General features: G+C 43.8%; 1 protein-coding gene across 1 annotated transcript in view; it reads left to right on the top strand.

Annotated features, from left to right (window-relative positions):
- The window catches only part of LOC121851941 (condensin-2 complex subunit G2-like), a 36,938-nt gene extending 23,902 nt beyond the window's left edge, over positions 1-13,036 (top strand). The window contains exons 15-27 of the mRNA XM_042346007.1: positions 1,468-1,593; positions 2,983-3,162; positions 4,904-5,056; positions 6,331-6,553; positions 7,076-7,182; positions 7,628-7,813; positions 8,102-8,172; positions 8,318-8,477; positions 9,120-9,281; positions 9,805-9,921; positions 10,529-10,678; positions 12,054-12,153; positions 12,699-13,036. Coding sequence (XP_042201941.1) covers positions 1,468-1,593; positions 2,983-3,162; positions 4,904-5,056; positions 6,331-6,553; positions 7,076-7,182; positions 7,628-7,813; positions 8,102-8,172; positions 8,318-8,477; positions 9,120-9,281; positions 9,805-9,921; positions 10,529-10,678; positions 12,054-12,153; positions 12,699-13,036 — 2,073 coding nt within the window. The remainder of the gene's footprint in view (positions 1-1,467; positions 1,594-2,982; positions 3,163-4,903; positions 5,057-6,330; positions 6,554-7,075; positions 7,183-7,627; positions 7,814-8,101; positions 8,173-8,317; positions 8,478-9,119; positions 9,282-9,804; positions 9,922-10,528; positions 10,679-12,053; positions 12,154-12,698) is intronic.
- Positions 13,037-15,359: the final 2,323 nt, after the last annotated feature.

Here is a 15,359-nt window from a genome sequence, read left to right as displayed (position 1 = left end):
GCTTGCCGACACCCCTTCCAGACTGCACATCGAGGATCATCAGCAGCATGGATTTCGACGCACCAGATTTGGTGTCGATCCAGTGCACCGTGACCATCCAAAATCCCTTCAGGTTGCGGTTCGACCACCCGTCAATGGTGAGCGAGATGGCGACGTCAAGGTTGGAGAAGAACGTCCTAACGAAGGGCAGCATGATGGCGTGAAGTTCGACAATCCTGCGAATGACGGTGTGGGTCGACGGGTCCTCGTATCCCTGCGTCAATGTGTGGACCAAGGTCTTCAACTTATCGCTGCCGGCGGCTCGCAAAGAGATTGCACCTTGGATAACAAAATAAACCACCGCGTTCTCAAACTTTACCAGAAGGCGATCCGGGATTGTTGGCCAGCTCAGCGTTTGCTGCATTAGGCGGCTCGCCGACGCCGACGTCCACGTCCCGACCGCGCTGCCTGGGGCGAGCGCGTTGTGCTTCTTGAGGTGGGATTTCCACCCCGACGCGTTCTTCGTGTGGGAGGAAAACCACTTGCGGCAGTGCACTGCCGCTTTCCTTGCTGCACACGAGGATCACCCTCCATACAATCGTGAGTGTGCTCCCACGGGAACGCATGCCGCTGCCTTTTTCGATTGCTGTTTGCAGCGACCCCGGAAATGCCATTGCTGGCATCCTCGACCTCATCCTCTACCTCAAGAACGTGGTCCGTCTCCATCTGGTCCGACATTGATGATTCCACTTTAAAATGGAGGCCACGGACTGCGCCACGGAGCGATTAGCGAGCGGTAAATAGGGTATTTACCAGGTAATACTTTGCGCTACTTTTACCCTACCGGGTAATTCTTCCGTGCTACCTTCACCCTACCCTTTACCTTACCCCTTGGCGTGGTCGACACCTTTACCCATTTACCCGGTAAAAATTGTAAATTACCTTACCTTGCCGAGACCTAATGCTCACTCCTATGTACATCCTATTTGACGTATTATTGTAAATTGGTAAATATCAGACTGGTGAACTGAAAGTAAATACATCTGTGCATTATTTACTAATTGTTGCACTTGCATCTTAAGCAGGCCAGTTTCAAATATGGGTTAAAAATGTCATTCCTCTTGTTCAAATATTTAAATGTTTAGTCAGTAGTGCGATTATCTGAGTGCGTTGAGCCTGTCATTGGAAACAGTTCATTCCACAATTTGTAACACTTATATTGAATCCAAAAGTATTAATTTTTCAAAAATACATCATGATTGCTTCACAAGTTTTTATGCACATTTAACAATCACACCGAAAAGTTGTTTCAACAATGTGAATTTGCCCTCTTTTCTCATATATGCAATTACTCTTCAAACAGGTTTAACTGAATTGAAACTGTACTATTACATCATGCAATTTTGTCCTATTTTACAAAAGAAACTGTTTCCAAAAGATATTCTCCCCATGTAGTGCTCATGCTGAGGGTGTTTGCCTTTGTTTCAGGCCAGCAATAGCGAGATACGGGCCAACGCCACCCTGCTGTTCACGGACGCTTTCCCACTGCAGGACCCTGCATTTGGGAGGGAGGAGGCAGATGCGAATCTGCAGAGGCAGTTTGAGGAGCTCTTTGTGAGTGTCATGTGCATCGATCAATGCTTTTTTTGTTGTTGGTAGAGTTGGGGATATTTACCACTATATATTGTGCTAGCAGTGCCATGTAGATCGTGAGAGCAGCTCCATTCATTAGCCTTTGCACACACTGGGGTTGATAGTCTCAACAAGGAACAGCCTCAGGAAGGCATTGGCTAGCTCTTGGCCACTTTTACCTGTCTCTTACCCATTGATGAAGTAGTAGAGCCGGGCAGATGAATATGTGGGCTCTCACCCGATAGGTGATTTTTTTCTTCTACGAAAGGGACTTTTGACTGACACCGTTAGATTTGCCGTACATGTGAGCCAGTTAACCACGAGCAGTGACCTGGGCCTTGAACTCAGAATCTCAGAGGAGATGGCCGAGTGTCTCAACATTGGCAATCGGATTTCTAAGCCATTCGTTTGCAATACACATCCATCATTGCCGACAGTGACAGATAATGAGCAAGCTACAGAATTTTGCTGAGTTAATTGTTTTAGGTGAAGAATAAGTCCAAAATAAATATTTGTCGTTATTATATTATTTATATTTTCAGAATATTTATTTAGACCAGAAGAATCTGATTTTACACTAAATTAAAACCTATTTAATATATAAAGTAATGCATGTTTTTTCATAACTATTCTATGCACATTGCATGACGGTACAATTTGAACTTAATAACGTTCATGTATGCGAATGTATATATGTACTGTCTGTACATGTTATTAAATAGTACTGTATATTAAAGCAGTCTTGCAATGGACTGTACTCTTTACTGCAATGCAACACTTTTGAGTATGGCCACATAAATACATACCCACTAATAAGCACACGGTAGTTTAATCAAGCTGAATACGCTTGTTGGCAAGCAGTTGCCATTTTCATTGCATTGATATTAATTACAAGTGATTTATCTGACTAGGATCCTGACACACTGAGCTGCATTTACCAGCAATATTTAGGTAATATTAATTGCTGCATACAGATCATCTGGTCAGTAGAGTTAATGTCTTCTCCAAGAGCAAGCTGTTTGATTGGTACTTGTATTTGCTCACAATATGCTATAGCACAACACTAAATTAGTAGCGATGGGCCCTTGAACATGCAAACCTTTAACATGAAGCACAGATTCCCCGATAGCCTGCCTAATATTATGTTGGAATGAGAAAAAATGTTGTTGTCGAATTCAGTATGTTAATGCTGTATTGCAGAGAAGACGGTAATGTTCGATGACTGTAAAGTAGCAGCGAATGTCTGACCATGATCTTGTACCATATAAATTGAACAGACTGAACTATAGGTTATGCAGTGTGATTGTACGTACTGTATATTTTTCTCTCACCAAACCCCTTGTGTTTGCTTGTGCGTGCGTACACACGCAGCGTGTGTTGGATGACCCGTGCCCTCGAGTGCGCTCGAGCGCGGTGCTAGGAGTGTGCCGCCTAACCTCGCGCTACTGGGAGATGATCCCCGGACGCCCGCTCTCCGAGCTACTCACAAAGCTTGTCTCCAGCCTCGCATTCGATGCCTCCTCGGCTGATGTGCGCTGTGCCGTCTACAAGGTCCCCATCTCCATCATGATTGTCATCATCACTACCACCACCATATACATTGTTTAAGGAAGGTGATGATCTGACTGGTTAGTCGTTTTTTTTATCCAGGAAAGAATGTTATGTATTTGTCTAGTAAAGCCTCACTGAATCTCAGGATTAATGAGTGTTTTTCACCAGCGTACCCAAGGAAAACCTACACGTATGAAGGGATAACACTCAAAGCTTTACACAGATGGTTAATCATTTATTTTGTTCTGCTATCTTGGATATCTCACAACCCAGCAGGTTTTGGAGTCCCACAAATCTCTGTGCACTTGTGTCGTAAGTGTGGACATTCATTTTACTATGGTAACAGGGACAGCATAAAAACACTGTGCTCGTCCACTGGACCCTCTGTACAAGCAGTAGACAGTTTCATTCCTATTGTAGCCCAGGAATTTCTGCATGGAATTAGCAAAACAATGGCATCTGATAAAGAGTGCATCCTAAATATTTTACAACCTCATTTGCAATAAGATCATTGTGGGACCCTGTCTTTGCCCATATCCCCAATTGTGAGTCCTACTCAAAATTTATTATGAATAAATAATACATTTATATTTCCTCAAATCTCCCTTAGAAAATATATGTTCTCAGTGAGGTTCCAATGTTTAACCAATTTTGCAATGTATTTTTTACATAATGTATATAAATGTCCTTATACATTGGCATTATATTTGCATGGTGCGGATTATTGTTACTTGTGTGACTGAAAGGAATATTGTCACCTTGATTTTTGAGGGTTGTGGCAGATAATGGTCTTAGCTGTAGCATATTCCATGCAAAAATAAAATTGTTCAGTTGTGTTGTTTTATAATTGTTAATTAGACAAGCACAGTCTATTATGTAATCACAACAGCTGCAGTTTTGTCACAGTAACATTTCTTTCCAGTGGTCTGCAGGGAATACTAACCATGCCTGTCAAGTCTCCATGCTCAAATAACCCAGGAACTCCTTAGCAAGAGTGTTTAGTTATTTGCTGGTGATGGTAACCACATTTAAAAAAAAAAATCGTAATGTGTACACAAAGGTAACATATCCTATTTACAACCTTGTAAACATGTAACAAGCTTAGGGTGACAAAACTAAGACATTGAATTCAGATTCTTTTTTTGTAAGTGTTATCCTGTGTTTAATGTTAAAGAACTGCCTTTGACAGAAAGCGCATTACATTTTCCTCGGCCACTTGGTCTTAAGCATACTGGCCAAGTAAATAATGTGCATGTGATATGTGCCACGCTTGAGTCAGAGGTACAGGTACCCCAAATATCACCAGCCTCTACACATACCTCAAGATTTACCAGCATTATTTCAGACATTTAAGGCCATGAAGGCCTTGTTTGTGTCACCATACAAAGCAGGATAGATCCCTAAATTCAAATTTCTTGTGTGTTTATGACTTAATTTGTGCTTGTGTGTGTGAGATTGCCTATATGGGTGTATGCACATGTGTTTCGGGGATGAGTCATGTACTCATCACGCTATGCTAGTGAACACGGTGTGATACCTATACGCGTATATGAATAGCAGTTGGAATCTTATGTGGTCTGTGTCAAGAATTACTCATAATAGTGACAGCCGAGAGACAGTCAGCCAAATGTAGTGCTTACCTCTTCACTGATTCATGTTGTGAGTTTTTATGTCTGCAAATAGCAATTGTTTCGTCAGTCATGATTTTATGTTTGTGGGTGCATGGTGTTCTCTTTCACAGTCCCTGCCAATTGTTCTCGACAACAAATTGAGTCACCCGTTAATGGAGAAGCTCCTTCCAGAAGCCAGGAATGGGCTACACGATGTAACTGAGAGGGTGCGTGTGGCTTTTGTCGACATGCTGCTTAAGGTCAAGGCTGTGCGAGCGGCTAAGGTATAATGCAGTTTCCTCATGCATTTTCACTTTTATCAACCTCTGTAGTGCTGCTACTCGTATCCATTAGCTGCCTTTGCAAGTATACCGACGAAAACCTTGTTGCTTGTTATCATACTCTTTGTTTTTTTCGGTAAAGTCGCGTAGGTAAAAAATTCAAATAAATGAAAGCACACACTTAAGCGGTGTGCTTTTGCTAAGTGATCCCCACCTGAAGAAGGATGCTTGTGTTGCGCCCGAAACGTCGTGATTTAATTAATATACATTTTTACCTACGTGACTTTACCGAAAAAACCAAAGAGTATGAATCCTTCCAGTCACGAAAACTTCAAATCTAGAATGCTTGTTATCTTTTGTGAATAAATATTCCATCCACACTGGCAAGCAGACTGGTTACTAAGAACAAATAGCTCTCTTTCACTTAATTATTAAACCCATTTTGTTCGATATGATGCAATTTTATTTCAAGTTACTGTGATAAAGATAAACTTGATGAAATAATGCTAAAAGTAATTAAATTGTTCCCCAATTTATCCATTTCACATTTGTAATTTTAATGTGTCCTGGGTCCATTGTGAAATAGTTAAGAGGAAAAGGTTTTTTCAAGTGGTAATTAAAGTGACTAAAGTGTGAAAAGTCCATTCAACTTTCAATGCAGACATTATTGTCATATCTAGCTTTTAGCATGTATTAGGGACATTACGATTATCATAACTTTTTTTCATCCACAATAATATTCACGAAACAATACATCAAACCATAGTGACAAAAATATAATGATTATATCCAGTTCGGAGAATTATAATCATAGTACAAATATTACTTTTTATGGTTTTGACCACACTGGTGAGTGGCCAGAACCAATTCAGATATCACTCACTATGGGTGTTAGCCATTGTCAAAAATCTAAATCAGTCCATTGGGTTCATAGCGCAGCGCGCGATAGCACCATGGCTCCGCCTCTAGAAGGATTATAGCTAATAAATAGACAACAGTCTGTCTATCCACATAACATTTTTGTTCCATTAACCCTTTTGGATAAAATTGTCTAGCAGCATACATTTTAAGTAGGAATACAAGTCATGATAAAAAAAGAACAAAATAATGAGTCTACTTATATAATAAGTATGCTTAAATGTTAGTGTAAAGCATTCTGGGAGATGAGTTACGTAATTCAACGGGGGGGGGGGGGGGTAGCAGGTCTCGCTTTACCTCATTTTCTTCTTGTTAAATTTCCATCCCGTTTGCCCCATTAACCTTTCTGTGACCCGCAGTACTGGAAGATCTGTCCGATGGAGCACCTGTTGGCGCGTCTGGCGATGGACAGCCCCGTAGTGACGCGCCGGCTGGTGCAGCTTCTGGCCAGCTCCTTCCTGCCGGTTGAGCAGCCCGAGGAGACGTGGCGTGAGCGCTGCATCACCCTTGTGCAGATGAACCCCACTGCCACCCGCTGTTTCTATCAACACTTACACAAGTTCGTGTCGCCGACGAATATCGGTAAGGTCTGATGTATTTGCACTATCGTCCACTGTACATGAATTGCTAAAATAAAAAACATTATATACCAATAATTTGCAATTACTCGATTGTAAAAGTAAAATACTGTAATATAATTTTTAAGCAGGTGCTACTGTGTTCCTCACTTCACTTAGATCCAGGTTGTCCAAATGTGTTTCCCACAGTTCTTATGAGCATTCAATCTCTATGTGATTTGTTACAAAATTATTACCCATGGAGCATCGAGTTTTTGCTCATTGATGCTGCTGGCTGTTGGCTTCCCTGACCCTGTCATCTCAGTCGGCTGCAGTGTGTGCTCCTGAAGGCATGTTAAGTATGAGAGCTGTAATGGAAATGTGATGATTGATGTTGACGGCCTTTTGAGTAAACTAGTGGTGAAGTAAAGTTCTGTATATTTGATGTGGTCCTAAAGTGAGTTGAAATTTAAGTAGGGATTTTTAATGTAATTATCTGCAGTGGCAGTGCAGTTCATGATTTGCTTGTGTGTGCATCCTCCCGCAGCCAAACTGATTTTGCAGCTGTATCACTGCCTGAACACGTGTCTGCCAAAACACAAACGCCAGAATGAAGAGAAAGAAGCTGAGGGAGATGAGAAAGAAAATGAGAGTGTAAGATAAGTGCTGATATGTCCTTGGAAGACTTATAACGATTAAATTAGTCATAATTCGAGGTAATTGTGGAAAAATAGTCCTATTGTGGAAATTATAGTACGTTTTGTAGCTGCATAGGTCGCATGAACCGATTTCATGCAAATATATTGATTCTCACGCAAACTAATTATTGCATGCATATCAGAGAGTAATAATCAATTTTAGTTGATCATTTCATTCATCCTTACACTCCTACTAGTCCTTCCTGAATTGTAATTTGTAAGCCAAATTATTGTGTTCACCTGTTAATTCTGTCATATTACCACACTGTTGTCACGTGGCTCACTCGGCTTTAGTGCTGTAAGTGTTCAGGTAATGTGGGAATTGTGCATCAACACCTGCATCAGCACAGTCTGCACGTGAGCGTCGCATGCTGAACCCTCGAGCATGTGCCTTCCAGCAGGAAGATGATGATGATGATGAGGACGTACCTCTCGCCAAGGACCTGACGACAGTGGGCAGCTTGCTAGAGGTGGTGGTCATCCTGTGGAGCAGCATTCGCGAAGTGTTACTGGGAAACCCGCGCGTGTATCAGCAGCTCGTGATTAAGTTTTCCGACGTGGTGCCCGGTTACTTCAGAACGTTCAAGGTGATTATGCTGGGCGACATCTTTGAATACAAATTGTAATTATAATTGAGCATGCCAGTCCTCATTCAGATGTCTGCTTTGTCAAGTAGGCTTAAAGGGATAGAACATGGTTACGTTTTTATATTTACCGAGTATATATAAGTTTTTTTTCATTTACATATGTACATATACATATCCTTTCATCAGAATGACACTGTGTGTTGCCTTCGAGTACTTCAGTGTCAAAAATCTTGCATGTCTCGTGGGTTGAACAACTTGGCTGCTACACTGTTTTCTTCCATAAAATAGAACGAGCGCTGTTACCAGGCACTGGTCATTCTTGCTTCCTACATGCCTCCCAACACCATCCCTACTTTCAGGTGAGGGCTGGTGAAATACTTTAATACTTTTTTTCCAGTTACTTCTCACAGAATACCTCACCAGTTTCAAGCTTTGTGTATGCTCACGGTTCCATCAATCGCTGATCTATCGTTTTTTTGCCTGTGTGGTTGGTGGCGGTGGCAGTGGCAGCGTGTTGTCACGGCTACGTGCCTTTGAACTGGGTGTGGATGACATGGATTTCACACCGTTGCTGGACTGCATGTGCTGCTGGGGCCAGGCGGGTCACATTTTGGAGCTCATTACAGAATGGCTGTCTGCCAATCTGGGCCAAAAATCTCCACAGGTTAGTCTGAGAGATAACAAGGGGGCAAAGATAGAATAACCTTTCAATTGACATTACTTAACAATAAATATTTGTCATGATTATTTTCAACGACTTTTTATTTCAATATTTTTACCATTAGCATTTACAGATACTATTTCATTGACTAAATAGTGTATGTACCCGTCTTTCAAGGATGGTCCCCCCCACCCCCAATATCCCCCCACCTCTCCACCACTGGGTGTCCCCCTTGCGTGGGACAATCCCCAGCACCCCCCCTCGCCGCAGCCCTCCCCTCCTACTTAGCCCCCTCTCCGCACAAATGCCCGTGGCCATTAGCTAATCAAAAGGCGCTGAGCAGTGAGTTGACGGCAGCCAATCGGAACGCAAAGACCAAGGAACTATACAGAGCCATGAGTACTTATATAAAATATATTATTATTGCTCAATGAAAAATTATACCACCTCTTTCCATCAGTGTTCTTATTTATGAGTATGACCATCGCAAATAGTGCTGCTTATGTTTCAACTATTACTGCTTCAATCACGAATCTTTCTAACAAAATTCGCGGGTGTAAAAATTGCTTGTGGGATTTAGACTCGCACTGAAATGTTTCATTGTCCGAACTTGACCTGTTCCTATCTGCAACTGTCACCCATCAGACAAGAGTCAACCGAGTGCGGATAAGTGTACCCATGTTGCCAAAGCCCGACCTGGCACTGCAGTACACAGAGTACATGCTCCGCTCACCTGTGTGCTGCGCTTCTGTGCTGGATTCTGGTCACAAGCTGAATGCTCTCACTGAGCTACTGGCCACCTCAAAGGTGCTTACGTGACTCGAACATTCGCACAAATAAATGGGGTAGTACAACGGAATGGGGTTGTATTTCTGTGAATGTCTGCTTTTGATTTATATAACAATTTACAACATTTGGTATTTGTGCCATTCTTATGGTGCAAGACTATCATGAAGGCACTTTGTTTCACAGACTGACATAGTTTGCCAAGAGGGAATGATAGTGCTGTGTTTTACCACAAGTAATTTAGGTGTAGTTTTTTTATTTGTACCAAGATGCAGGCTTATATGGCTGCTATTTTGAATTATGCCATGGGATCTTTAACATTCACTGCGGAGTAAACAGTGCATACACCCGCAGTATTGAACATGGCAGTCACAAATCACTAACCTCTGAAAAAAGCGGCAAATGCGCTACTGCTTGGCCATGTCACCTCTATTTAAGCACTGAAAGGCAACAGAGAGACGGCAAAGCTTTGCGACGCTTATAAGTACAAAGAGCGAGCAAGTGGTTTAATTTGCTGATAATCTCTCCCTGCACTCTTATACAGGACACTCTGCGAGCCTTCCTTAAAAACCCGAAGACGATCGGCGTGGACACTGCGAGTGCGACGGCCTTACGTGTATTCCGGCTGCACTGTCTACTACAGATCCTCATTCACCATAAGGTCAGCATCCCTGTGGAGAAGAGCCTGGGACAAATAGGCGATCCCAATTCCAGCCCATGGTGCATGTCTTCATTTATCAAAGCAGCGTCAATGTGGGATACCACTTAAAAATTTTATTCATCAACCATTTAAATGAATCTTAATATATAAATAAATGCCCTGATTGCTGTGGCCTATTTTAGCGGAGTAATAATTATATTGCCATACTGCACAATAACTTCAATATAAGTCAATGTATAAGCAGTACTTCCACAGTATTGTAATGTAGGTAATCCAAAAGCATTGCATTTACTGAATGACCAGGTAATTTTAAGTAATTACATTGAATGGTAATACCTATCTCGTAATGCAACCCATGATATGATGGACACGATAAATGCAGGTACTTGCCTGCCCTGCTTTGGTGTTGTCAAGTCATGGGTATCATATTGTTTAGAGTGATGAAATGATGATGATGGCCAGTGCGACACAGCACCCAGTTCAATGACAGGGATTTTGCGAGCAATAACTAGTATGGCTGTGTACTTATGTATTGTGTGTGTGTAAGCAGTGTGTAACCCAAAAACCTCTATTATAGTGTGTACATATGTTTGTTTGTATTTGGCAGCACAATGGAGAAGGCCGCGCGATTCAGGCCTCCTTTGAGAGCACAAGCAGCTGGGTGGTGCAGTACGTGCTGTGCGCACTCCAGGCTCCACACGACACTGCTAGCAACAAGGCTGAGGCTCAAGCGAGCTTCGCGCTCGACATTGCAACAGTGAGGAATGCTTAATGAGAATCTGTAGTTTCATTGTTCTTTTTGGTTACAAGTCATTCAGTTTCTTTTGGAGTCGCTTCTGTCGGAATTACATTTATCACCAACTGCCATGTTCAAGCCACTGCCAGATGATAGCTTTTTGTGTTGGCTTTGCTGTCTCAGGGCCTGTTCAGCTCCAATTAATTATATATCTCAATTTCTGCATCTTTTTTGATGCATCATTAAGCAGTGCATAAAATTGCGTGTGAGTGTTATGGATTTAAAACAATTACATATGGAGATTACATTTCTTGGTGACTAGTTGCATATCAGGCCATCAGTGGTTTTTACAAAACAATCATTGATTGAAGGGTTATTTTTGTAAACATTGCATGGCTGTTTGTGTATAGAATTTTATGCTTAATTTCATATACATTGTTACACTTACACAGTTTGGCAAAAAAAATTAAACCCAAGGACATATATATATATATCCACATACCGTGTAAACATAAAAAAAAATTTGTTGTCTCATGTGCACACAATAAAGTACGTTTGTTGTTTATTAAATGAATGCCTGCTATATCCGTGAGCTGCCCAGACAGGCACTTTCAGCAGCTATGCATTGCCGTTTATTGCAGGATGTGGACAAGATCGCAATGCGTAATGAATTCCACTAATTTTTGTATTTAAGAAGTGCATCGGTTTTGATATTTGTTTAGCTTGGTTGCATTGGATAAATGATATTAGTTAGCACCAATTTAGGCCCCTATTGTGTAGAACATGAGAAAGTGGTGGGACAGTCCAATGCCCTATCACCTTTGTCTTACCAGATCAAAAAATTGCATAGATGCTCATATCTGACTGTGTTACATAAGCAATGCCCGGTCCTTGCCACTTCTCTGCATACCCACAAATCAAACCTGGATTGTAAAAATGTTAGCGCAATGAGCTATCCCCTGCACTTGCACTCCCCATATGAAGTGTACATACCTACACACGTATATATACACCCATGGCAAGTGACTTGTGCAGCGAAGTGGCAGTGTTTCACTCATGAGCACACTTCACAGCCACAGCATTCAACATGAATAACACAGGAACATATACTGAATAAATAAACTATGCATTGTTGACACCAGTGTGTGCCTAATGAGCCAGACATCAAAGAAAGCATGTTTCTGTAAGCAACTCGTGTGTTGGCAATAATGAGTCAAGTTTCCTGAGAATTACATGCCGCATGAATGCTGTGTCCTGCATGCTAAGTGTTTTGTCTACTGTATCGCCGTAAAATAATTTCAGCAGCATCGTACGACATTTGCCCCGTGCCCATTCCAACCTCCAACCTCTACTCTTTCAAGCTTTGACCACTGAATCCTGATGTTGTCTTTCACAGGTGTATCTGAAGGCCTGTAAGGACATAGTGCTTGTGGGGCTTGCAGACCCTGACTTTATTGGACATTGCCTGGAATTCACCATCAGTGTGGTGGAAACAGGCAAGAGAGCTCAATAATATTGTATAGCACACAATTCACTCCTTTCGTAAATTATACATCATGAGGCACCGAAAAAGTATATTGCAACAGTGCCTTTATTGTTTTATCATTTATAGTTTTTATTCTCTGAACACCATACATCTGCACTTATTTTCTGGCACCCATTTTCATAGTTATGTGCCATTGGCATCATGTAATGAGACTAATACATATTCACTTTGAATATTTAGCGAGGAGTGGACGACCCTGTATCAGAGAATGGCTCTTTAAGATATAATAAAATTGCTTCTGAAGTCAAAACGTGACACATTAATTAAAATGAACCCTTTTTAATGATAATCTTGACGTTGTGGCCGAATGGCCTTCTTCAGAAAAGTTCACTGAAGCAGCAACTTGATAACTTACTTCTGAGTCTTGAACAGGCTTCTGATTGTGCTTTCATGAAGTGATTCTGTTTTCATTAATTAATCTTTCGAACAGTTCCTTGTACACCTTGAACACAACAATAATGAACACAACTGTTTAATTCCCACGATTGCTCTCAGATAAAGGAGTGCAGTGCCTGCCACTGGGTTTGCAACTTCTGCAGAGCGTGCTGAGGCACTGCCTGTGCCAGGACCACGAGGACGCGACCGAGGTGCCCGGAGCGAGCGCCGTCGGCAAGAACGCAAAGGCCAGAGTGACACGTGCCCGGAGCAGGGCAGAACCTGTCGTTGATGCTGCCGCACGTAGCGCCATCGCCGCCTCGCAGGAGAAGCTCAGAGAACTCGTGCAGGTTGCTCCGACCGTGTTCCAAAAGCTCCTGCAAATGATGGGCCGCTGTACCCGCAAGCAGGCGGATGTCGCGCAACAGGTACCCCCCTTAACCACAGGGTCAATGTAGTTTTTAATCTCTCGATTAACATTTCTGGCTGTTTGCTAATGATGCGTATTATCTGTGGATGTATGTGCTGTGTGTGGTATATATGTGTATGTAGGGAGTGGTAGTTTAGCGGTTAGTGTGCTGCGCTACAAACCCGGCGACCCAAAATTCGATTCCTGCCCACGACCAACACCAGTGGTAATTATTTGAACCGGTTTTGGGCCTCCCCTAGGTCGACTCAGCCTCCAATGGGTACCTAATGCATTGTGTAAACATCGCCACGAGGGAGACAGGCGGCCTAGTGTGCTCGCTAATAGCACTTGTATATGTGTATATATTGGGAAAAAAATGGGAATGGAATAGCAAGTGTTGTGTAGGAGGTGACACTCTTGTTAGTACAGTGTTCATTTGAGTTGCGAAGGGATGTGGAAGGCAATTCATATCTGTTTAGTGACATCGCGGGATGTCACTGTGTGAAGCTGGGCAGTGAGAGGCACGGCGTGCGATGTAATGACATCGCTGACACCACTGGAATATGGATGCAGTACCGGCCCTAAGCGGGGCTCGGTGAGCGCTAATTGACAGCGACGGATGGTACCACGCGCTGCGTGCAGTGCCAGCCCCTAGAGGATAGGGTGCGAGGGTGCCGGCCACGGAACGGGGTTGCAAAGGGGCTATGGCACTCTGGTTGACCCCGGAGGACACGTGACCGGAGGTGCCTACCCGGGGACCCCCAAAGGGCGGCTGGGGGGATCACGTGTCTAGTTGGAGATGCTCCTCGAGGATTCGAGAAGGTGGTCGTGGCTAGGGGCGGAGTGAGCCCCGCCACACAGGATATAAACCGTGCCCCAGTGGGACCGGCTGCTGTTGTTATCCTGAAGACTCTACGTTCTACGCCCTACGTCCAAAGACAAGTCACCAACACGGGGACTTGGACCCAAGCTGGGGTCCCGTCCATCGTAGCTACTGCCAGTGCAGTTATTGTAGTTAGCCTGGTGGACCACCACCATAGGTTGTTATCTGGTGAAGGGGCATTTACCCCTTTGTGTTAGTGTGTTGGTATTAATAAATGTCTTGCCTCCAGGAGTATGGCTGAGTCTCCATCTGTTACTCGTTGAGCTAAGACTAGTGGAACACACTTGTAATTCAGAATTTTGGAGGGAAGAGTTGGTTCATTTCGAAATCATTGAGTGCATGAGAGGCTACTAGGTGGCTAGTAAATGCAAGTAGGCTGCTGGCCTATTTGTCCAGATTTTTTAAATCGTTATTCTCTAATGAGTGGGATTGTTTTTCAGTTCTGTGGTTTCCCTTCACATGTATATATTACCAATGAAGACCATAATATAGGTTTTTGGGGTTAGATTGCATAAATATGTAGAGGTGATACGCGCTGGGATTAGAGATCGTATGCCAGCGCGTAATGATTGGCTGTGTAGGTGGTGACGCGCGCTGACGGTGGAGGATCAGGGGTCAGCGCGGGGTCGTGGGTTACGGGGTACTGATTGGCTGTGGGCCGGTGACGTGCTGAGAGGGAGTGATCGGGTGGCAGCGCGGTGTGATTGGTGGAGGAGTGTTAACACGCGCTGGGGAAACGGATCGTAGAGAGAGTGCGTCGTGATTGGTTCATTAAGGAGCGATGCTCACGTTGACGTACGCATCAGCTCCGTCTCTCGTGAGCAGGGGCTATAAAAGGGGATGCACACAGGCGTGAGGGCAGTGTGTAACCAGCGAAGAATGAAGACGGGATGAAGACCTAGGGCCCTGCGGTACCTAGTCCCGCTGTCCTAACGGGACCGGGACTCTGTGTAACCCAGAGGCGAGTGTAGTGTGTGTAGCCAGAGGCATAGGTCTACACGAGTGGTGTGTGTAGCCAGGGCATAGGGTCTACACGAGTCGAGTGTATTGTGTAGCCAGAGGCATAGGGTCTACACGAGTGAAGGGTATCGTGTGTAGCCAGAGGCCTAGAGTTTACACGAGAGTAGTGGAGTGTGAAGTCGGAAGAAAGGAGACCACACGTTGTATTTTGACACGTAAAGATTTAATAAAAGTGTGTTCCCGTCAAGAAGTTCCTGCCGTCAATTCCCATACTTCAACTGGCGTCAGAAGTGAAACGGTCTTCCAAGCATGGATACAAGGAGGAACCGTCGGACCCACGGGATTGACCACGGGGACAACCTCGACGACGCGGGCCAGCTGGCATCGGGGGTGAGGAAGAGGAGTTGCCCACGGGGCAGGATCCGCCGACGGCGCCGGACGAGCGACGGGGGACTGACGCCGTGCTTCGCGAGGCGCACTCCCGTCTGGCGGAGCTGCTGCTCGCCGCCGCGTCCATCTTGGCGGAGAT

The sequence above is a fragment of the Callorhinchus milii genome, unplaced genomic scaffold (genome assembly GCF_018977255.1).
Source record: "Callorhinchus milii isolate IMCB2004 unplaced genomic scaffold, IMCB_Cmil_1.0 Scaffold227, whole genome shotgun sequence".
Lineage (NCBI taxonomy): Eukaryota > Metazoa > Chordata > Chondrichthyes > Chimaeriformes > Callorhinchidae > Callorhinchus > Callorhinchus milii.
The sequence above is the reverse complement of the archived record's forward strand: the minus strand, read 5'-3'. Positions and strand labels throughout refer to the sequence as shown.